The sequence below is a fragment of the Syngnathus floridae genome, chromosome 12 (genome assembly GCF_059516105.1).
Source record: "Syngnathus floridae isolate MCC-2025c chromosome 12, RoL_Sflo_1.0, whole genome shotgun sequence".
Taxonomy (NCBI): Eukaryota; Metazoa; Chordata; class Actinopteri; order Syngnathiformes; family Syngnathidae; genus Syngnathus; species Syngnathus floridae.
In genome coordinates this window covers 9,008,340-9,031,288 of record NC_142424.1, presented here as the reverse complement: position 1 = coordinate 9,031,288, position 22,949 = coordinate 9,008,340, and the positions used below count along the sequence as shown (strand labels likewise).

General features: G+C 38.8%; 1 protein-coding gene across 3 annotated transcripts in view; it reads left to right on the top strand.

Moving 5' to 3' along the window:
- The window catches only part of LOC148389987 (uncharacterized), a 65,029-nt gene that overhangs the window by 33,414 nt on the left and 8,666 nt on the right, over positions 1-22,949 (top strand). For 2 of the 3 annotated variants that reach the window (XM_088391278.1, XM_088391279.1), the window contains 36 exons: positions 3,554-4,183; positions 5,886-5,930; positions 6,128-6,247; positions 6,876-6,914; positions 7,005-7,058; positions 7,126-7,179; positions 8,456-8,563; positions 8,694-8,747; positions 9,368-9,421; positions 9,609-9,653; positions 9,733-9,786; positions 10,122-10,166; positions 10,252-10,305; positions 10,830-10,874; positions 10,992-11,045; positions 11,293-11,337; positions 11,683-11,736; positions 12,160-12,204; positions 12,312-12,365; positions 12,825-12,932; positions 13,645-13,698; positions 14,051-14,104; positions 15,145-15,189; positions 15,422-15,475; positions 16,146-16,190; positions 19,557-19,610; positions 19,778-19,831; positions 19,904-19,957; positions 20,048-20,101; positions 20,313-20,366; positions 20,958-21,002; positions 21,713-21,757; positions 22,028-22,135; positions 22,266-22,319; positions 22,449-22,502; positions 22,882-22,935. In XM_088391278.1, the coding sequence (XP_088247404.1) occupies positions 3,554-4,183; positions 5,886-5,930; positions 6,128-6,247; positions 6,876-6,914; positions 7,005-7,058; positions 7,126-7,179; positions 8,456-8,563; positions 8,694-8,747; positions 9,368-9,421; positions 9,609-9,653; positions 9,733-9,786; positions 10,122-10,166; positions 10,252-10,305; positions 10,830-10,874; positions 10,992-11,045; positions 11,293-11,337; positions 11,683-11,736; positions 12,160-12,204; positions 12,312-12,365; positions 12,825-12,932; positions 13,645-13,698; positions 14,051-14,104; positions 15,145-15,189; positions 15,422-15,475; positions 16,146-16,190; positions 19,557-19,610; positions 19,778-19,831; positions 19,904-19,957; positions 20,048-20,101; positions 20,313-20,366; positions 20,958-21,002; positions 21,713-21,757; positions 22,028-22,135; positions 22,266-22,319; positions 22,449-22,502; positions 22,882-22,935 (2,643 nt within the window). Of the gene's footprint in view, positions 1-3,553; positions 4,184-5,885; positions 5,931-6,127; positions 6,248-6,875; positions 6,915-6,997; positions 7,059-7,125; positions 7,180-8,455; positions 8,564-8,693; positions 8,748-9,367; positions 9,422-9,608; positions 9,654-9,732; positions 9,787-10,121; positions 10,167-10,251; positions 10,306-10,829; positions 10,875-10,991; positions 11,046-11,292; positions 11,338-11,682; positions 11,737-12,159; positions 12,205-12,311; positions 12,366-12,824; positions 12,933-13,644; positions 13,699-14,050; positions 14,105-15,144; positions 15,190-15,421; positions 15,476-16,145; positions 16,191-19,556; positions 19,611-19,777; positions 19,832-19,903; positions 19,958-20,047; positions 20,102-20,312; positions 20,367-20,957; positions 21,003-21,712; positions 21,758-22,027; positions 22,136-22,265; positions 22,320-22,448; positions 22,503-22,881; positions 22,936-22,949 lie in introns of those variants that run through there. The other variant, XM_088391280.1, reaches the window with a different exon arrangement.

Here is a 22,949-nt window from a genome sequence, read left to right as displayed (position 1 = left end):
AGAAGATAAGCTAAGGGCGATCCAGTGTCAGTTTGACAAGCAGACCAGTCTGCCTGACTTTGTGGATCAGGATAAGAAAGCATGAAAGGGGCTTTGTGTTCTCTTGGGGTACCTTGTTAGGCCTCTTGCCTGCCTCTGCCCTTTAATCGCCTCACATTGCCCTACCGACTTACGCTACATGAAGTTGTTTTCTTTCAGTTAGTTATTCTTGTAGTAGTTATTGTGTGAGCATGCATCAAGGGTCAATAACTGATTGTGCAGTATTTGTTTTCTTAGTAAACAGTTCCCTTTTTTAGTACTTTTACTAGACTTCGACTCAACTTCATTCATCCCTTGGGATTGCTCCCTCAGGAAATTCTGGCTCCAGTAGCTCACACAGAAATAGTACAAAAAACAATATTGCACATGAGTAACAAACAGAGAGAGCAATAAATAAATTGCATAGCTAAGCATTACTCCCTAAATGCATTTGTTGTATGAGGTGCAAAATGGAACATTGTTTTGTTGTATCTGTCACAATTTTAAAACCATCTTGTTCAATGAGTATCTGAAAAAGCTTTATTTTAGTTCATTTGTTCATTCATTCATTTCATCATTTATTTCATTTATTTATTCATTCATTCATTCATGCATTTGTGCATTCATTCATTCATTCATCTATTCATTCATTCATTCATTTACTGTCAAAATTGAGTTGTCAAAAATAATAGATTAATCGACAAGTAATTGATTATCAAATTAATCAATAACTGTAGTAGTTGAGGAATGCCTTCTAACTTAAAATTGTCCAAATTCTCTAATGTCAACCTCTCAATGGTAATTATTCTTTAATTTATGTAGTCCTTCATACAATATATTTTCAAACATCTGCTTTTACTTTGGAAAACACTCCACTGTATCAGTAATCACCAGTTTCAAAAGGTTTGGTGAGTACATTAATTCCTTTCGTGTGGTATTGTTTAATTTATTTATTTTTTTTAATCACTAAACAAAACCAAATAAACAGCAGTAATTAGAAAAAAAGAAAGAGGTTTTGAAATAGACTTTTATGCAAAATTAATTTTTTTGATGAATCACTAGAATAATAATTTCCAAAAATATTCACTATTTATAGCTCTAAATAATTTTGTATTTGTTCTGTATTTGTTGTGTGTTATCGCAGTTACTATAGTGCTTTAACTAAACAGCTTCTGTAGTCAAGGAAATAAAAAAATAAAAAAACCTTTCCAAGCCATCAATAACTCATCGTAGTTTTTGCTGGCACAACTCCCACCTGAACATTGAATCTGACTCACCGTTGCAGCTGTTCTTTCTTCACTTTCTTTAAATGATTCCCTGTACGTTTGTGTCCCACCTGGCCTTCAAAGTGAATTTGTTGTAAATGTTCTGGCAGCGTGCAACGGGTCAGGAGTAATATGATAGGGTTGTATGAGCTACTACTGTATGTTCTCCATAGTATGTTGCGTATGTTCTGCCCTACAACTTCTCAGGGTGAGCTCCTGCCACACTCTTGTCTCCTGCGGCTCTTGTACTTTCCATATGTGCTTCCCTTCTCAAACCATTATGAGCTAACAGAATTCACGACGTTTATCTTTATCCTGAACCAGACCCATAACGTTTGGAAAGATGGAAGAGAGCATCCTAAATATCCAGCATCTCGATGCTCTATTGCACAGGTGTCAAACTCAAGGCCGGGGGCCAGATACGGCCCTCCACATCATTTTATGTGGCCCGCGAATAAAAATTGTGCATCAAATTCATGTGTCATGACTAGAATTGCAAATTGTCTTCACTTTAAATATCTTTTTTTTTAAATATTTGACCAGTTTTTACTCATCTGATTTGAAAGAGAGTTATTTGTCAGTTTGTTTTGTAGCTTTTACTGTATATAATATGAGGTGCTCATACATTTATTTGGGTTGACAGTCATAATGGCCCTCCGAAAGAAGCTATGACTACAATGCGGCCGGCAAAAAAAAAAAAAAGAGTTTGACACCCCTGCTCGATTGGGAGAAATATGAAAACGTATTATTATTATTTTGTTTTTGTCAGCTCTGTAAGCATATCTGCCTTTTCTATGTCTATTATAAGGCACACTAAATAACATCCTTGTGCACAAGGATTTTGTCAGACTGCTAATATTTGGGTTTACCAGGCCTGCAGCAAGTTGAGTGTAGTGTTGTGCGTCTTATCTATGGACTTTTCATGATTTGATTATAAAGTATAATTTGTGCATATTCTCTTACATATGAAAATCAAACAATAAAACACCTGCGGCTAGTCCAGTGCATCTTGAACAAAACAAGACTTTCCCCGAATTGTAGTTGGTGCGGTTTATATTCTGGTGCGGTTTATAGTCCAGAAATGACTCCCAACAAAATAGAATACACTATAATAGTGGCTCTTGTTTTTACCGTTATTGTCCTCTGTGTGATGTAGCAAAGTTCTGCAGGGTAGTTCACTTTCTGGATTAAGGGCAATAGAATTTTTGGCCAGAATGCACAAGTGTGAAACATCCTGGCATTAAAAAAGATTCTGATATCATTATAGTATATAGCGTTAGGTCTTGTATGTTCTCTTCACTGTGTTCAGGTCAAAATTTGCTATCGAGATTTGCCTGCATGAACATTTCTTCTCCCAATGCCACATTCTTGTATAACCTAATACATTATTGTGCAAAAGCTGCACTTGAATCACGGTGTGATTTTTTAATTGGTAATTTAAGAGGCACTAACTGTGTAAATGTTTCCGGTTGAATATTAATAACATTTAATGTGGTGAATGCGACTTAACCTGATGGATAAAGAAACTTTATGCAGAGTTTGAAGATTTGTGATGTTTTAAAAGGGGTTGGAATATACCATATTATTACAAAGCAATGAATACAGAAATAAAAATACCACTGGGAAGTACAGATAACATTTATAAGTAAAATATTTCAGCATAATAAAATAGATTGAAAGGAAAGATTAGCCTTGAGCCATCATAAATTTGTGTTCCCTAGAGGAAAAAAGTAATCCAACAATAACGAAACAAATATCTGTGTAGTGGTATTAACACAGGGTTATTATGAACTCTATAGCAATAATTTATAAACCAGGTCCAAAGAAAAGAAACATCTTGGATTACAAGACTATTAACTCTCATTGGCCTATAAAGACAGAAATATGATGAAGCAAAATTTATCATTGTTGTACTAAAAGTGTGACTAAATTCTCTTTTTGATATTTTTTATAACTCTAAATTATTATCTGATAGCATCGAGATGCATGCAATATCAGATCATGACAAAAACAAAAATTATGTTTAAACAAATGTTAAAAGTATACTTATTTTAAAATTGTGCATATGTGCATATTCAAGTATGATGTCCTTGTATAAACAAGCTGTGCATTGATATTAATGCACAGTAATAAATCGTTTTTTATGATTATGCCTAATTTTGTAATTGTGGAATGTAATATTCGTAATTGAATTTTGATTATTGCATTAATTATGTTTCTCCTGCATGTATCTTACAATCAACGTTTGCTTTATCTTCTGTATCTCTTAGCAAAATGCGATGTGGCGACGAGGCGTTTCTCGAGGAGATGGGACTCTGCCTTCAGGAACAAATCGTAAAGGTGCTGTAGGACAACGAGAGGTCCTTGTTGTGGATGAAGACACTGAATTATTCGATCTGACTTCACAAATTGGCAGACAAATTAACCCTCAGTGGAAGCCTTTTAAGAGTAGACTCAAGGGAAAACAAAACAGGAAGCCTGGAGTGGCCTCAAAGCATTTTGAGGACAATATCACTTCAAATAAAAAGGTTGACCCTGGTGGGAGAACGTCATCATCGTTCCCAGGAAAACCAAGCAATGACATCATTAATCTTGACAATAGAAATCCTCGCAAAGACCCTGTTGTGGCATTTACTGCTCCTCCTAAGCTTCTCTTAGATCCCAGACCACCTTTTGACTCTACTGGACAAAGCGAGGACATTGATAAATTGACCAGCTACACACAGAACATTACATACACTCACCATCCAGCTAAACTCCAAGTTAAAGTTCCAAATAAGAGCAAATCTGGAACCATAACCGTTGTATCTAAAGACGGAGACCTGATCTTGGGTTCAGATGGCAATCTGTATCGTCTCAAACCTGGAGCACCAGGCAGGATGGGCCCTCCTGGACAAGAGGTAAGTGTTACTCAACTTGTAATAATAATGCCTTGGATCCTTGGATGAGCCTCGAAAAGCCATAATTGTAGATCGGTTAATATTGGTTTCGTAGGGTAAAACCGGAAATGGTTGTGTGTGATCGAACTTTATTTTCTTAACTCAAGTGCAGGGAACTCATTTTTGTCACGGTCCGCACCGTAGTCATAGTTTCCTTTTGAGGGCCATTATGACTGTCAACAAAAATAAATGTCTCATATTATATACTTTACAGGTACAGGCTACACAACAAACTGCTAAATGACTCACTTTAGAATCTGAAACTAATATAAACTTTTCAATTTTTAAAAAAGTTGAATGGTAATAACAATTCTTAGCAACATCTCTATTTTTTAAAAGTAAAGAAAATTTGCAATTTGAGTATTGACACATAGTCGATGCACAATTTGTATTCGCGGGCCAAATATAATTACACTATGAGCCAAATCTGGCCCGCCGCCCACAGTTCGACACAAATGCTCCAGCGTGATGAAGATATGTTTTAAAGATACTTGTATACATGTTGACTGAGGCTGTCATATTGATAAATTTGCTTATACATATCACTGAATGGCAAAATTGAATGATAAACCTTCGAGCCAAGGATGTTTGGCTTTGCAGCTAACAAGAAATGTTTTCTATTAGCCACCATCTGAGCTTGATTATAGCGGATGTTACACCACACAAACATGTTGAAACACGTCTCTGATCTAAGCTCAGATCAGTATTTTTATTTTTTTTTAGTCTCTAGAAGAGGGTGTAATCATGTCATTTAATATAGCTGAACCAGACCTTGACGTTACGACTAGCTAATTCTGTACTAGTCTTGAATTAAAATGACCAAGATTCATCACTAGTATTATTGCAACCGTATACCTCAAAATATTCTGTTTCTGGCCTGCTCAGTTTGATATAAAAATATTTCATTTGTAGTTTGCTTAGTTTGATATTTATGAACAGTATGTAGGCACGGTGAGCAGATGTTTAGTCGATCCGTCTCAGTTTTTGAGGCCATGGGTTCAAATCTGGGCTCCAGTTTTCCTGAGGGAAGTTTGCATGTTTTATCCGTGTCTGCATGGGTTTCCTCCGAGTACTTTGTTGAAACCTATGTTGTCTACTGCCCTGTGATTGAGTCGCTGATGACCCGGTTCAGAGTATTCCCTGACTTTTGCTCAAAGTTAGCTGGGATAGGCTCCAGCACATCCGTGAATCTCGTGAGGAAAAAGCAAGACAGAGAAAGGGTGGGTTGATATATATGTAAGGTACTGTATAGTACAGTAGTAAAATATGTGTGCACATGTATGTCTTGAAATTGTAAAAAGCTTAATTGTAATATTTAGCCATTAACAAAACTGTTAGACCACTAAACAATATATTTTATGGGTCGATACGTAAGATGTTTCCAATGTGGCTATAAAAAGATAATTCAGTATTAAATTTGTCATTCTTGCTCAAAATAATAAAATGTTTAGAGCTCACTGAAATTGAAATAATATATATTAAAGCACTTCATGATGCTGGATGGTTTCCCAGACAAGGTGGTGTGGTGCATGTCAGATTTCATTTTTTTTTTTTTTTTATACATACAACCAAATATACGCATCCAAGAAAATGTGTATTGTAGTAGTTGTATTTTATGCATTTTGCGGTCTATTGAGTATTCAGATTGTTATTTCAACTTTAGGGCTGTGTTGGAGAACCTGGGTGGCCTGGATTTAAAGGGGATAAGGTGAGGAAAACCTGTTTTAGACGTAATTAGCTATTTTGTGTTGACACATTTAATCATTTCACAAAAGCGACCATTCTGATCACCCACACCATTAAATCAATGTTCAGTGTATATTTTTACTCATAGTAATGTTTCTCTCCTCAGCTCTGAATGTGCCTTTTTCACTATTTCCATGAACTGAATTGTGATTCTCAAAGGGTAAGATCGGCCCTGAAGGGAGTCCAGGAAATAAGGGTGGCCGTGGACCTCCAGGACCACCAGGTTTACCAATCCTGTATCTGTGGAGAAATACTGCTGAGGAATGGGCTGCCTTCCAGGTATACGCCTGGCTGATAAAAATGTTTTTGGCTAAAGCAGGGGTACACATAAACACTTGGAGGGCACATTATATAAACACTCGACTCAATGTGTTCATTCTCTAATTCGGAAGTCCATCTCACCTAAGTTTTGTAATGATGGCAGGATTTTGTCATTTTAAATGTTGTCAGGACATTTTTTTTTTAAATGATAGCAAAACAAAGCAAACTTTGGGTGAAGGTTGATCATAGTAAATCCCCAAATCATCATATTTTAATGTGTGTATCATGCTTAATTCCCTTGAAGTAAACTGAAAATAAAGACAGAGCATGTAGTCAGTGTGTGCAAGAACATCTGCGCTCGTCTGCTTATGCTTTGAACAATGACTTCAGCCTAGTGTTGAGGAATGCACCCCCAGATATGTCGGAATGATGGAAAGCCCTTTATTAGACGAAAAGATGAGAGAATGAATCTGTTTGTGGTTTGTGGTTTATTCTACAAACTTTGAACTTATCTGCAGTAACTCCAATGACGCCTTTCAATGACAAAGTAAGGAAATGAACTACAGAAAAGTTACAGTAATAGATGAAGGAATAAGAAATGTCATTTGCCCATTTTGTGAATCTTGTCTGTGTTTAATTATTGTAGCAAACCAGTTTCTACCAGATGCTCCATGCTGGTTGGCCTGTAAGTAGAAAGTGATTAATAACACATTAAACAGATTTATTTTTATTTTTTTATCCGCACTCACAATGTTAATTTATTGTGAGCTTTCAGATTAAAGACGGTCCTGCTGGACCACCTGGAGAGATGGGCAAGACTGGCATGCAGGTTAGGAATTTGCACTATCCATGATCAAGGCTCATGCTTGAATGTTCTTTCTGATCTTTCCTCTCAGGGGGCCCCTGGCGAACCTGGGGAACGTGGGCGACCAGGGTTGCCAGGAGAAATGGTAAGCATAAATTGATGAAGATATTTGAGATGATTAAAACTTTTGTTGAACACAACAAGTATTGCGCAACACAATTAAAGATAATTTAAAACAAGTCTCATGGAAGTCTAGTGTGATCTAATGGAAACAAGCTTGTGTTTTGTATATTGAGAAATCACAACCTGATTGCCAGACAGTGCACTGGACCAAACATCGAAGTTTGGGATCATTAGAAAGACACAGTGGAAATGAAGCATTATCCAGGTAGCAGACTTCCATGTCTATGGTTGTCATCTATATCATGGTGTATCATGGGAAAGGAAGTCTAAATAATAGTCTTATTTTGTGAACCTGGTTTCAGTTGTGTCGTTGATATGGACAAATATCCATCATTTCTCAGAATCCGTAAATAGACACCAGTAGTGATGGGAAAATGACGCTTCAAATTTGATTAATGAACCAGTTGTATTTTTTCCTCTTCTAGGTAGCAGTGTTGGTTTATAAAGGGGTTCAAGAAATGGCAAGTCAGTGTACTCTGTCGAACAGAGCTCCATCTAGAGGAGCCATTGAACTGTCATTGAAATGATACAATGTCGGTTGTCGTGGCCCTGGGTTCAATTGCCCGGGACGGCACAGAATTAATTGATAGATGGCCGGACAGACGGATTTTAGGCATGCAATATGTAAAACAAGCTAAACAGTCAGGTGAATCCAATACATTATGCCGCATAGAGTATTGTACCGAAACGTGAATTACAAAAAAATGGTCAACAGTGCCATCTGCTGGATATCCAAATACAATTATCGGCGTATAAGCGTGACTATTTCTGTATGCTGAATACAGTATTGTCAAGTGAAATATCGCTACAGAAACAAATTCCAATCCCTCCATCATGCTACCCTCTGCATAAAAGCATGATATCAATCATCCACCACAGTGTGTAATATAATGTACTGGGTTTGAGTAAGTGTTTTTTTTTTCTCAATCCATGTATCATTCCTTGTTCTCCACCTGTCTTCAAATTGAGTTATTGCTACTCACTATCTTCATGTCAAGATGTGTTGAGCCAGATGATGCCTTGTCTGTGTGATGAACGGCTCCAATAAATCTTCAAGGCTCACATAATTTACAGTTGAGTCTTACGTTGCTAACTCATAGCTGTATTAGTAACGTGTTTCCTTACATCCTTAGTCCATTCAAGATCTTTGTTTGAACATGCTCTCCATGAATTAAATGTTACAGTTGTCTCAAGTATTATATATTATACTTATAATAATTTACTCTGTTGTCTGAAAGGGTGAACGCGGCCCCAGGGGTCCTCCTGGAAGAGCAGGGACTCCAGGCAAAGATGGGGAAAATGGAGAAAATGGTCAGCAGGGGTCAAAAGGTGTTGCTGGCTCACAGGTTGGTATTTTATGTGAAGTTCTGTTTTAAAGCTAGAGAGTGACACAAATAAATACATAGGTAATATACGCAACATGTCAGGTGTGTTTATCTGAAATGGAATTAAAGTTCCGTTGTCAATTGAATTCAGGGTCCATGGGGCTACCGTGGTGAGCGAGGTTCCAAAGGGGAAAAGGGCGATGAGGTGAGTAATTACAGATGTTTTTTGTCATTATGCAGGTTTTTGTCTGTGCCTGACTTTGTGGCATGTATTCTATCTATTTTTCATTTTGTTTTAATGTAGACTCATTTTTACTTTTGTCATATTGAGCTACGATTTGCAACTATTTTAATAATCAATTGAACTGTTTAGTACTTTGTTGATTAATTGATGCATCAATTAAGAAGTTAAATTATACAAGCTATCCAAACAGTTAATAGATAAGATAATCATTCTCATTTATATAATAGTTATTCAATTAATTAGTTGTCAATTCATCGATTCATTTAGGACCTTTAGACAAAAGCTATAGAACAAGTAAAACACATTTTTGAAGAAGCCTCTGGCTGCTCACTGATCTTAACTCTCATGATGAGATCTACTGAGAGTTTTCCCCAAAATTTGAGTCTTTTTTTTTTTTTTTTTTTTTTTTACACCATTGCTGGTTGAACTCCACAAATTTGAGTCACTCAGTTGTCTGTAGCCCACTGAAGTAAAAAATGCTAACCGGCAAATGCCTTTCTGTCCTTGTGAGAAACACTTTGATTCATACAAACAACTAATGTTATAGTTATTGGGTATTTTTTTCTCTTCCTTCCCAATAGGGTTTCATTGGTAGAAAAGGTCCAAGAGGGCAAAATGGGGAACCTGGCGAGAAGGTACACCTCTTGGTGGCTACGCAAAAGTTTGAGTAAACTAATATCTGGACTTTTATATGAATATGCAAAATCTGTACAAAAACTTTTTGCAATGCTCTATGTATCTTCATTAAATAAAATATAGCTTTATTTATTTATAAAGGGCACATCTAACTGATGATTTCTTATTGCTTTTATTACTTTCTAGGGTTTGGCTGGTTTACCAGGGCCACCGGGTCCTGTTGGGCCCAGAGTGAGTGGCCTTCACCTATTGCAAATATTTGTTTTGTCATTGTAATTTTTTTATGTCAGAATCTGAATACATTTTGCAGGGGCCTCCTGGAATCAGAGGTGGATATGGTCCAGAGGGCCCACGTGGACTCGACGTGAGTGATATGCCCTTTGAGCTTTTATTTATATCAAATCCATCTCCTCTGTGTTCAAATTTCATTGTTGCGCATTTATTGTTCATTATGCTTTTTGTGCTCCTTCATAAGTTCTCAAGCTACTTCTGTATTTTGTGTTGCCGTACTGTTGGTGTGACCAATAAATACCATTAAATGATTGTAATTCCACAAAGGGCACCCCAGATACAATCAATCAATGTAATAAATGTAAAACAAAAACAATACCTTGATGTTGTTTTCTGATGGATGCTTTTGAAGTCCTTTTTGTTAGCTATTATATTGTGGTACACTACATGATATCTACTCATGTCCAGGGGGAGCATGGATTGGACGGCCCACCAGGTTTTCCGGGTCTGACGGTAAACTGACGACATTCAAAGAGAAAAATAATAATTTACGTTCTACACGAATAGTGTTTTACATTTTGTGTGTTTGTCATTGAAGGGTGCACCGGGCCTCACAGGACAAGTCGGTGCTCAAGGAGTTAATGGCTCAAGGGTAAAATGGAACCACTGAAGTTATTTAGGACAATTCACTTTTGAAATGTGAAAAATGTTTACCGTGTTTTCCGCACTATAAGGCGCACCTAAAAACCTCCAATTTTCTCAAAAGCCAACAGTGCGCCTTATAATCAGGTGCGCCTTTTATATGGACTAATATTGAGCCACTATAGCAGGTGTGTCCAAAGTCCGGCCCACGGGCCAAATGTATATATCTTATATATGGACAAAGTTTTAAAATGGGCCATTCATTGAAGGTGCGCCTTATAATCCGGTGCGCCTTATATATGGACAAAGTTTTGAAATGGGCCATTCATTGAAGGTGCGCCTTATAATCGGTGCGCCTTATAGTGCAGAAAATACAGTAATATCTTTTTGCAAAATCTTACATTACATTTGTCATCATAGCAAGAGCTTTTTAGAGTTAACGTATTAACTCAACAGAAAACTTGTTTTGCTATTGACACCCTTCTCTGTTGACTAATTACTCTGAGTGACTTGTTTATTTTTTTGCTCTTTTAGGGAGATGTTGGCCCGTTAGGCGATGTTGGCCGCAAAGGTCCACAGGTATTAAATTTGCATGATTATATTTACCCTTGAGTGTTCAAGCTCCCACACAATGTTTACCAGCAGCCGTTTTCACGTGTTTCTTGTATTTCATGCCTTTTATTTTTGTCTGACCAGGGACCCCCGGGTTTAGATGGACAGATGGGGCCCACAGGACCCAGAGGGCCCCAAGTAAGTAGAATTAATGAACCAGTGTGTGCTTACGAGGCACACTTTGATGTAACACCCCAAACTAAAGTTCTGATTGATAATTAACCAGTTGGTGTCACTGGTATGCAGTGTCTTTAGAAACAAGGATATGTGTGGTATCTAAAATAGTGTAGAGAACTTTTCTGACTGCTTTATTTTGGTGTTTAACTATAATACCGTAGTGTGACTTGTGTCATGAATGTTGAGCTATTTTCACATTTGTTTCCAGGGAACACCAGGACGAAGTGGTGTAGCAGGGCCAAAAGGAGATCCTGTAAATATTTTGTTGGCATTTATGTTTTGCTTTAAAAAAAAAATAAAAAAATGCAGTAGAGTGTAAATTGTAATTTCACTTTGTAGATTAAGTATAATCTAAAAATTAAAATTCTCAATCTGTATCATAATCAGGAAGTGATTTGTATTTTTTTTTCTGTCATTCTTGGGAAAATATTACAGCCAGTGTTGAATTTTAATTCTACAATTTCAATTTGCAAGTTCATCATTTCCAATTCTGCCTCCAAATACATAATTGGTTTAAAGTTAAATTGGTTCGACTTGAATGGACTTTACATTTTTCCTTTTTTGTTGTGTGATTGTTTGCTATTTGTTTTCACCTTAGGGGCCTGTGGGCACAGTGGGGATGCGGGGTGAACCCGGATTTGAAGGACCAGTGGTGAGTTGGAGTCATTGTGAGCGGGGAGAGGTACCAGCCCAGTAGTTAGGAAGGGACTGTTGTTATATTCGTATTACTGTATATATTACATTATATTACATTTACAAAAACAGAGGACATATTGAACTCAATATTTTGCATGGGGTTGACATTTTTAATTTCCATTTTAAATAGTGCCCCTTGACATTTTAACTCAACCATGCCTGAAACTTATACTCGACGTTAGTTTTGTTTGAAAATGTCACCAGCACAACAATGCCACCTAGTGGCTGACTGCCTCCAGGAGCTCTAGACTTAACTTTCTACTGTATGTCTATAAGTGCTAGGTCTCAAATATTTTCTTTCTTTCAGCTTTTTTTCCCCCAAGTCATTTATTTGCTGATTAATTGACACAAGAAATCACCGTGCTGACCTTTTGTTCAGGGTGCACCAGGAGAGGCCGGTCCACCGGGTTTCCCTGGAGTAACGGTAAACGCTCATAAGTAAAATCATTATTTAATGTAATCTTTTCACTTTTTTCAGATCCTTAGAAATGCTAATGATTAATAATTCTAAAAATTGCTTTTAATTTACAGGGCATTCGGGGATCTGATGGGGACAAGGGGATTCCAGGTCCTAAAGGAGATAAGGTCGAAAAGAGCTTGATATCTTTCTTCGTATTATTCGAATGAAACTACCTTAAATATCAGACCTTCAAATATTCAACAACAAAAGAGAGTTGCACGTAGAGAAATAGACTTTATTTGAATAACACCACTCATAAATAAGTTGAAGAGGGCAGACACTTGCTTCGGGGAAGTCAATAGAGTGTATAAATGAACAATTTGCACAAATAGGACCTTAATTGAAGGCAATTTACTACAATCATTGCGCCCTCCAAAAGAGTTACCTTCGAGTTAACACTCACAAAGGTCACGCTGTTACAAAGCAATTTACCGAGTCAAGCACTGAAGGACTTGATCAACTAAAACCAACTTTTTTTCTTTGGGGCTGCATGAAAATGCAGGATACGGGTGCCACTTTGACATTCTTCACTTTGTGTTGATTGTGTGCCTTGTCTTAATTACGGTTTCTGGTGTTTCTTTCAGGGTTTTCGAGGACCAACCGGGATAAGAGGTTCTCAGGGAGAGACAGGCCCCGATGGGTTTCCAGGATACATTGGGGCCAAGGGTCCACCTGGTCCCAAAGGCATTGAGGTAAAATGTACAACATATTTGCTACGTTTCGGACTAGTGCATTTTCTACAATAGATTTAGTAAATAACGAAAATAGCTGAAGGTAAGAATATTTCAGTCCTCAACAACATCTCGTGTTTATATTATGTATATTTGGGGTATCAATCACCCCAATGTATGCTGAAGAATATGGAGATTCTTGCCTAATCGAATAAACACAAAACCTCATAAATGCTGTTAAGAATTCTTAGGTTCTTGCCAATTTAAATTAACAGGTTTATTATCAAAATGATCCATTCATTTTCTATTTCTTGTCCCCATGGGGGTATCAGGCCTGCTGAAGCCTACAAAAAGGTGTTTGTGGAGAAGTAGTTGCATTTAAAAAATAAAGGTGACACCAAATAAATACAAAGTCAATTAATAATTAGAAATCTATTTATGGAAAATGCAAGTAGAATTGAGTACTGTGAATGCATGTTAAATAGTAAGATCATTTGACAATTATATTTATGAATTTTATTAATCAATACACAATGTACTAAATGATTTAAATTTATAATTTCTTACTAGATGTTTTAATTATCTTTTTGGTTGGCTTTATAAGAAAATGACTATTGAAACGTATACTACCAGCGTTAGATGTTATAACATGCTGATCTGAGTCTGAAGTCTTCAAGCGCTACGATACATAATTCTTTGTGTTTCCTTGTTTAACTCCTCTTTCCTCATACAGGGCGGGAATGGTGAAGCGGGGAGTCAGGGAAAACAGGGGAGTAGTGGGTTAAAGGTCAGTGTCACTTTTGTCCCTGCACACCTACCACAGCTATCTTTGACTCTTTTTTGAATGTTTCTTTAATAGCCAAACCATAATAGATTATTAAAGAGCGGGATCTGTATTTTACTGTAATTATGGATTAACGGGATTTGTGAGAGATTTAAGATCCCACCCCGTACCTGTCCACCAATAAGTAAATTTCCTATATTTTACTTATTTTTGCTTTTGTTGACATAATTTCAAACATCTACGGAGTTCATTGCCATATTTGAACATTGCTGGTTGTTTGTGGATTTTCAAAAATAATTTGTGTTCGTGTTGAACAGGAACAGTCACGATCATAAATATGTTAACTTTCTTCAAGGGTAACAGAGGACCAGATGGACGAAATGGCAAAACAGGGCCCAGAGGGAACAGGGTAAATCTCTTGTGTTTTTCAATAATTTATATTTGGCTTTACATGAAAACAGCCTCTTAATGCAAAAATAAGAGGAGAAAACATTTGGAATAAGAATGCAAGAATCTCACTTAATAGCACTTAAGCGCATACTTTTGCCTGAACATGCTAAACAGAGCTTAACAATCCTTATTATATTTGTGGTTGAAATATTCAACAGGGTTTTTTTAAAATAATCCAAGCTCGCCATGAAAGTCGACTGCCATAACCATAAGTAAATATTCCTTATCCTTTGGATAAAAATTTGACAAGGTTATCCTTGTACACCACCTCTTGAGTTCCGTAGAACATGTAGCTTTCGCAAATGTCGCTAACTCGTTCTCCACAGGGATAAAAAAATAAATAAAATAGGGCTGTCACTAAGGAATGCTTTTTGAATTGACCCTTATGCACCTGCCCAGTGCTGCAGGTCAGCTACTTGAAGTACAGAGGACTACATTTTCCATTGCAGGTCCCTCCCTTTAAACATTAAAAAAGCCTCCTCTCTCTCCATCTTTAAAACTCAGCTCAAAACACTATTTTTTTAAATTTTTGACTCTTCATGAGCGTCACCATCATTTTAGAACAGTGGTCTCCAACTCCTGGGCCGCGGACTGGTACCGGTCCGTGAATCATTTGGTACCGGGCCGCACAAGAAAAAATAAATAAGGCATGATTTTACTCCTAAATTTTCTAAAATTTAGAATTTTATGATGTTTTAATGTTATTTTTTTTTAAACTTTCTTTTTGTCTGTATTTTACTTTATGTGGAGCACTTTGTATGCAGTTATGGTTGTTTTAAAAGTGAAAATCATTGATGGATAATGGAATGATGAGAAATTATGACTTTTAAATGAATAGTCTAAATGATCTTTCTACTCGTTTGGTTGTAATTGCTGATACACTATATGAAATACAATACATCTTTTTTTTTAGCAACATTGCAGCTGTAACTAATAATTAAAAATAAAGAATGATTTAGTATCTTTTGTGTTTATGTCATCTTTTTTTTTTTTCTCCAGGGTCGGTCAGGACAAAGGGGACCCAGCGGGCAGCCTGGTCCACCGGTAATCTTGTCTGTCAGATATCTGTTTTTGTTCATTCGCTTTAAATGTCAGAAGTCATAGGAAAAGCTCATCATTATTCTCATTCAATTGTTGTGCTTGTAAAACATTTAATTTTCTTACACTTTAATGATGAGAAACCGCAATATATATTTTTTCAAGTAAAACAAGAACTTAAAAAAAGTTCTATCATGAAGGTTTATATATGTCTGTGTATTTGATTGACACATTTCAGGGTTTGGCGGGTCACTCTGGACCAGAGGGACCAGAAGGAAAGCCTGGTACACAGGTTCCCATTCTCTGTCATATTTCAATCGCTTGTAAATTATGTGTGTGATTGTGTTGTATAATCTACACCCCTCTGCTCTGTTGGCATTTTTTTAATTTACACACAGCGATGGAATGAACTGTATAATTTCAGATTGGGGGCAAGTTCCGTGGTTTACTTATTCTCTTCTGCTAATTTTTAATGAGATACTACACATTAGTCAATGCAGATGAGGTAAAGTCAGGATATTTCTTTAAAGTTTCATCATAACTTTTATGATCCAGGGATGAGTTTTGATGATACACGATTATTTTACCATAATACAAAAATATAATCACTGATTGTCACAGCATTGATTATGAAAAGTTTCATATGACAGCAACATAACCTAAATTTGTACCTAAGATGGACGGACGTGCAGCATGGAGTCATCACGAACCTTTACGAATGGAGAAAAGTTAAAAAAAATAAAAATAAATAAAAAGATATATGTTTTAGCCTGAGCCAGAGGATTACCGGGGTGGGGGGGTCACTCTCACTCAAATTTTTAAAATAAGCAATTGTATGATCTGTGTCTTGACTGTTGGACTAAAATGGCCCTGAAAAATCTGTCTGGAAACATATTAAGTGTTTGCACTTTCATTAACCTCTGCTCCTGGGAAAAACTTATACATTGTTTCTTCTTCATTAGGGTCCCTTAGGTGCTACTGGTCCGATGGGTAACAAAGGGCTCATGGTAAGAGAAGAAACTTGTTTAATGACCACTGTGTTTACTTGATAACATAATTTCAGTTCTTTTTGGTGATGCAATTTCAGTGGTTGAAAAGTCATTTTTATGGTTTCCTGAAGTGATGAATTTGGAAGTACATTACAAAGATGTTGCCTGACGCCATTAATTTGCATTATTTTCAAGATTCAAGAGATTCAAGAGTTTTTTATTCGCCATGTTTGAGCGTGCCAAACAAGGAATTTGACTTCGGTAAATCACAGCCTCTGTTCAACATTTAGGTGACTAACAACAACACTCAGGACATGTGAAAAACTAAAGATATTCTCAAACATCCCCTGATCTTAAACTGATCTTAAACTCCCAAGAGGGCAAGGAAAAACTCAAAACTCCAGCTAGGGGAAATGAGAAACCTTGAGAAGAGACCACAGATGGGAGGGTCCCTCTTCTAGGATGACCAGGCTGCAATGGATGCAGAGAGGACACATAGTACAAACAGTGTAGACAAAAAAGGTGTGGAAAGCGGGATGTTATTGCCCAGTAATGACTCTGAGACTCTAAGAGTGGTGTGAGTTCATCAGAGCGACAGCCTGGGGGAAGAAGCTGTCTCTGTGTCTGCTGGTTTTAGTGTACAGAGCTCTCTAATGGCGTCCGGAGGGGAGTAGTTCAAACAGGCTGCAACCTGGGTGCGAAGGGTCTGTTGAGATGTTACTTGCACGTTTCCTGGTCCTGGAATGGTACAAGTCTTGGATAGATGGGAGGTTGATTCCAATTATCTTTTCTGCAGTCCTTATTGTTCGTTGCAGTCTGTGCTTGTCTTGTTTGGAGGCCGATCAAAACCAGACAGTGATGGAGGTGCAGAGGACAGACTGGATGATGGCAGTGTAGAAGGTCTTCAGCAGCTCCCGCGGCAGGTTGAACTTCTTGAGCTGTCTCAGGAAGTACAGCCTCTGCGGGGCCTTCTTCCGGACAGAGTCTATGTGGCCGGTCCATTTCAGGTCCTGAGAGATTGTGGTTCCCAGGAACTTGAAGGTGTCTGATGAGAGAATAGTATTACTGCGGATAGTGAGGGGTGAAAGTGGTGAAGGGCCTCGCCTGAAGTCCACTGTCATCTCCAAAGTCTTGAGCGGGTTCAGGTCCAGGTGGTTTTGGATGCACCAGTGGACCAGCCGCTCCACCTCCTGTCTGTACGCAGTCTCATCACCGTTCTGGATCAGTCCGATGAGAGTGGTGTCGTCTGCATACTTCAGGAGCTTCACAGAAGAGTCACTTGCGGAGAAATCGTTGGTGTAGAGGGAGAAGAGCAGTGGGGAGAGGACGCACCCCTGAGGGGCTCCAGTATTGGTGGTCAGGGTGTCAGATTAGATTAGACTCAACTTTATTAATCCCTTGGGATTACTCCTTCAGGGAAATTCTGTCTCTGCATTTAACCCATCCCCATGTGATTTTTATCCATCCCCTGGGGGAGAGGGGAGCAGTGAGCAGCAGCAGTGCCGCGCTCGGGAATCATTTGGTGATCTAACCCCCCAATTCCAACCCTTAATGCTGAGTGCCAAGCAGGGAGGCAATGGGTCCCATTTTTATAGTCTTTGGTATGACCCGGCCGGGGTTTGAACCCACGACCTTCCAGTCTCAGGGCGGACACTCTACTACTAGGCCACTGAGCTGGTTATGTGGAGATGTGATGCTTCCCGGCCTCACACGCTGTCTCCTGTTGGTCAGGAAGCTGGTGATCCACTGACAGGTGGAGGCAGGCACCGCGAGCTGGATGAGCTTCTGTTAGAGGATGTCAGGAGCAATGGTGTTGAACGCCGATCTGAAGTCCACAAACAGGATCCTGGCGTACTTTCCTGGGGTGTCCAGGTGTTGCAGGATGTAGTGCAGTCCCATGTTGACCGCATCATCCACCGACCTGTTTGCCCGGTAGGCAAACTGGAGGGGGTCCAGCAGGGGGCCCGTGACATCCTTCAGGTGGTTCAGCACTAACCTCTCAAAAGATTTCATGACCACAGATGTCAGTGCAACAGGTCTATAGTCATTCAGACCTGTGATGGCGGGCTTCTTGGCCACTGGAACGATGGTGGAGCTCTTGAAGCACGAGGGCACCTCACACAGCTCCAGGGAACGGTTGAAGTTCCGTGCAAAGGTGGGCGCCAGCTGCTCAGCGCAGACTTTCAAGCAGGAAGGTGACACGCCGTCTGGGCCCGGTACCTTCCTGATCTTTTGTCTCCGGAACATCTGGCGCACTTCCTCCTCGCGAATCTGGAGTGCGGCCGCGGCCTCTGCAAGAGAGAGAGTCGGTGACCACGGTGATGGAGGTGTGGACAGAGCAGTTGTGGGGGGAGGTGAGTATGTGGATTGTGCTGCAGGAGGTCCCGTTGTGTGGGAGGACCGATCAAACCTGTAGTAGAACCTGTTTAGCTGGTTAGCGAGCCTTGGGCTCTCCACAGGACGGGGGGTTCGTTTCTTGAAGCCCGTGATGCTCTGCAGGCCTTTCCATACTGTTGAGGGATCAGGATTGGCAGAGAGGTGTCTCTCCAGGGTCTCCCCGTAACACCTCCTGGCTTTCCTGATCTCTCGGTTCAGTGTGTTTCTGGTCTGCTTGAACAGGTCCCGGTCGCCGCTCCTGTAGGCCTCCTCCCTGACTTTGCGCAGCCTCCTAAGGTTCGGTGTAAACCAAGGTTTGCCGTTGTTGTACGTGCAGAAGGTCTTAGTCTGGACACACAGATCCTCACAAAAACTGATGTATGATGTGACAGTGTCAGTGAGTTCATGCAAGTCTGAATTTGCAGCTTCAAAAACTCTCCAATCGGTGCAGTCAAAGCAGGCTTGGAGGTCCTGCCTTGACTCCACTGTCCACTTCCTTACAGTCCTCACCACAGGCTTAGAAGTTTTTAGTTTCTGTCTGTAGGCAGGGATCAGATGAACTAGACAGTGGTCCGAGAGTCCTAAAGCTGCACGAGCCACAGAGTGGTATGCATCCTTAATTACGGTGTAGCAGTGGTCCAGTGTCTGTGCCCCTCTGGTGGGACACGTTATGTGCTGTCTGTATCTGGGGAGTTCGTGTGCGAGGTTCGCCCTGTTAAGATCACCCAGAACAATGATTAGTGAATTTGGTAGAAGTTTCTCCATGTCTGTCACCTGGTCAGCCAGCATCTGCGTGGCTTCACTCGCACGTGCGTGTGGTGGAATGTAAACAGCCGCCATGACGATCGAGGAGAACTCCCGTGGTGAATAGAAGAGTTAAAAAAATTTAACACCAAAACAGTAAAATAAAAGTAAAAAATAAAACTTGTGCTCTTCAAGTCATTTAAAAAAATCAATAATCAACTGTGCCTCTCAGTACACTAACACAATTGTTCTTCTTCTTTTTAGGGTCTTCAAGGAATTTCTGGAGAAAGAGGTCCTGATGGACCAATGGGTTCGATGGTATGCCTCATTATACTGTACGTGATGTCTCAAAGCAGATTTCTGAAGAAATTTATTTCAAGCAACATTTAACTTTTTAAATACACTTGGACAGCCTGAGACTAATTAGCTGCGAGTTTACAGGTTTGTCTTACAATATTTTGATGCAGGATGCTTTTACTTTTAAGGGGCTTCAAGGTTCTCCAGGACCTCAGGGCATGACTGGAGCCCAAGGCGAGAAGGTTAGTTCACAGTCATGCAACAATTATGCTGCAAAGCTTGCATAGAGTATATGATAGAATGTGTCGTCTCAGGGTTTCACAGGGAAGCCTGGCATGGAGGGACCACAGGGCCCAGTTGGTATGTATGTAAGTGATTCTTTAACATATTAAATTGGAATAGATTTTGTGGCATTAATTAATAATTTCATTCCTCTGTATGTTGCTGCTGTTCATCAGGGTATCCAGGGCACCGTGGGCATGCGCGGTATTCCAGGAGCCATTGGAGAGAGGGTAACTTAATATTCCCTCCGGCCTTCTTTAACAATATAATTTAGAAACACTCATAATTTGGACATTTTGAGTTGCTATTGACAATAGCAAATGTGATGTGAACCTGTGATTTTATCACCGTTAATGCAGAATTTAAGTTACACATAAATTATTCATGTACTCAAACAGTATTGCACGCAAAAAAAAAACACATCTGTGTTTTATGCACCAGGGTAAGACCGGATTGCGAGGTTTTCCTGGGCCTGCTGGGAAGCAAGGGCTTCCAGTAAGTATAAAAAAAAATATGTTAGATTTGTGTTTTGTTGTTGTTCTTAATATGATTATTTGAGTCCTATTTACCTTGTTTAATATGATTATTTGAGTACTATTTACCTTGTTTAATATGATTATTTGAGTACTATTTACCTTGTTTTCTGAAAGCATGAAGCGAAGAGGTGGAATTTGGCCCAAGAGCACTTGCACACGCATATAAAGAGGAGGCGTTTCGGGCACTACTATGAAAATAAATCCTTTATTAAGATACATCACATCAAAAGATATTCTTCTAAAACATATAGCTGTTTGATGTCCTTGTTGTTATCTACATTGAAGCATGCAATTCTTAAAAATGCAGGAATGCATTTAAAAAATATGACGTTGCTGATAATAAGATTGAAATCATAAATACTGGATTGGCATTGAGATAATTGAAAATTGCATTATCTACATAATTGTTTGTTTATTTGCAATGGAAACTAGAAGATCAAGAGGATTTAGAGAATAGAGGCTTCTTGTCTTATGTACACCCCCGATAGAGAAAATTGTAAATTGAAGTAATTACATGTTTCCACATTCTCGGTTCTTCTTTTGTTTTTAGGGTCTGCCAGGTTCCCCTGGAGAAAGGGGTCCCCAGGGTCCTCTGGTGAGAATTGATGTTTGGATTACAATATCAATACAAAATACAATATGAACCTTAGATCAATTGAAAATATTCAAAATAACTGCAAGCTGGTGCGAATGAGAGTATGTGTGATTGTGTATATTGCATTAAGCCACTCATAAACCTGATCAGGGTTAGCCAGAAAACGAATGGCTGGCATGTCATTTACTGACATCATAATGTGGGTAAAGCAGGGCTGTCAAACTATTTTTTTTCTCGGGCCACATTGTAGTCATAGCTTCTCTCGGAGGGCCATTATGACTGTCAACCCAAATAAATGTATGAGCACCTCATATTATATACAGTAAAAGCTACAAAACAAACTGACTAATAAGTCGTTTTCAAATCAGACGAGTAAAAACTGGTCAAATATTTAAAAATGAAGATATTATTAAAAGTGAAGACAATTTGCAATTCTAGTAATGACACACGAATTTGATGCACAATTTGTCTTCGCGGGCCACATAAAATGATGTGGTGGGCCGTATCTGGCCCCCGGTCCTTGAGTTTGACACCTGTGTGGTAAAGTGATATATGCTATCATGAATCAGTAAAAAATTGTAGTTGGCCAATGACATTCAAATTGTTCAACATTGGTTCACTGCATTTAAAACTTGCTTCAGGTAAATTTGTTATCGATTTCTATTTCAAGCTGTATTTACATCCTTGTAATTTGAGGGTCCCCCCCTTAGGGTCGACCTGGAGATGAAGGACCCAAAGGGATTCAGGGTACACCAGTAAGTCACAGTTCTCAAATGTTTACTGAATTTACCTGGACACATTGTGCCACTGGTATACACGTAGTAACACCCCTGCTACAATTTAAAGCACCTCAGTTTCAGCTCTTCCAATTAAATTTATATTTCTATACCCTGAGAAAGGCCACTTTGGCTGAAGCAGGGATGTTTGCATCATTGAACAACTCTAAAAAAAATGCTGCATACACAAACTCTTACAAATCTTGCTGCACAGTGAGATGTAGGCTTACATAGCTTTCTTATTTCCAGGGTGCTCCAGGTCTCCCAGGTGATGCTGGAGCCATTGGAAAACCAGGGCCACGGGGAAGTAACGGGTCTCCTGGACCTCAGGGGCCACCTGGGCCTGCAGGAATCCTTGTGAGTGGGTCAACAGCCATTTTAATGTACATTATCCTGTACATGTTACTCCTCGTTTCATAAAAATATATTAAATCTATCGTGAGAATATTTGAATCTGTTAAAAACAATGTTTATTGGATCATCATAGGGCCTCCAAGGTGCAGCTGGATTAATCGGAGCGGCAGGAGAAAGGGGAGCCAAGGTCACCTACAGTTATGGTGTTTCCATTAAAAAAAATAAATAAAGAAAATCTGTATTCTTGCCAGTTAAGGATTTATAGTCTTTGCATGCTAGTGTTGGACTATTAAAAGTTGGTCTATGTTACCTTTAGGGTTTACCTGGCTTAGCCGGTGATGACGGCCCTACTGGACTTGATGGACAACAGGTTGGTTTTATATAAGGTCATAAATATTTTAAATCAATCAATTGGACATTTATCCTCCTTTTACAAATTTCATGGTGTTTTTTGTCATTCTGAATTTTGACCCTGTCAATTATTTTTGTAATCTGTTACTAAATATATTAAATATGAAAATAAGTGCTGAAAACATGCAAAGACTGCGAACTATTTTGTACTATACTATTTAGTTATTTTTTGTTTTTGTTTCACTTCTATAAATATAATTTTGTGATTGTTATTATGTTATCTATTGTGTTTGTAATGCGCAATCGTTTAAAACAACACTGCATCATGTTCAGAATCATGTGTTGGTGTATACATCACTTGTTTGTATACTTTGAACTTTTATTTTTTCACTTATCAGGGTCTACCAGGTAATACAGGAGATGAAGGACCTCCTGGATGGAAAGGAGACCCGGTCAGTCAGTTGAA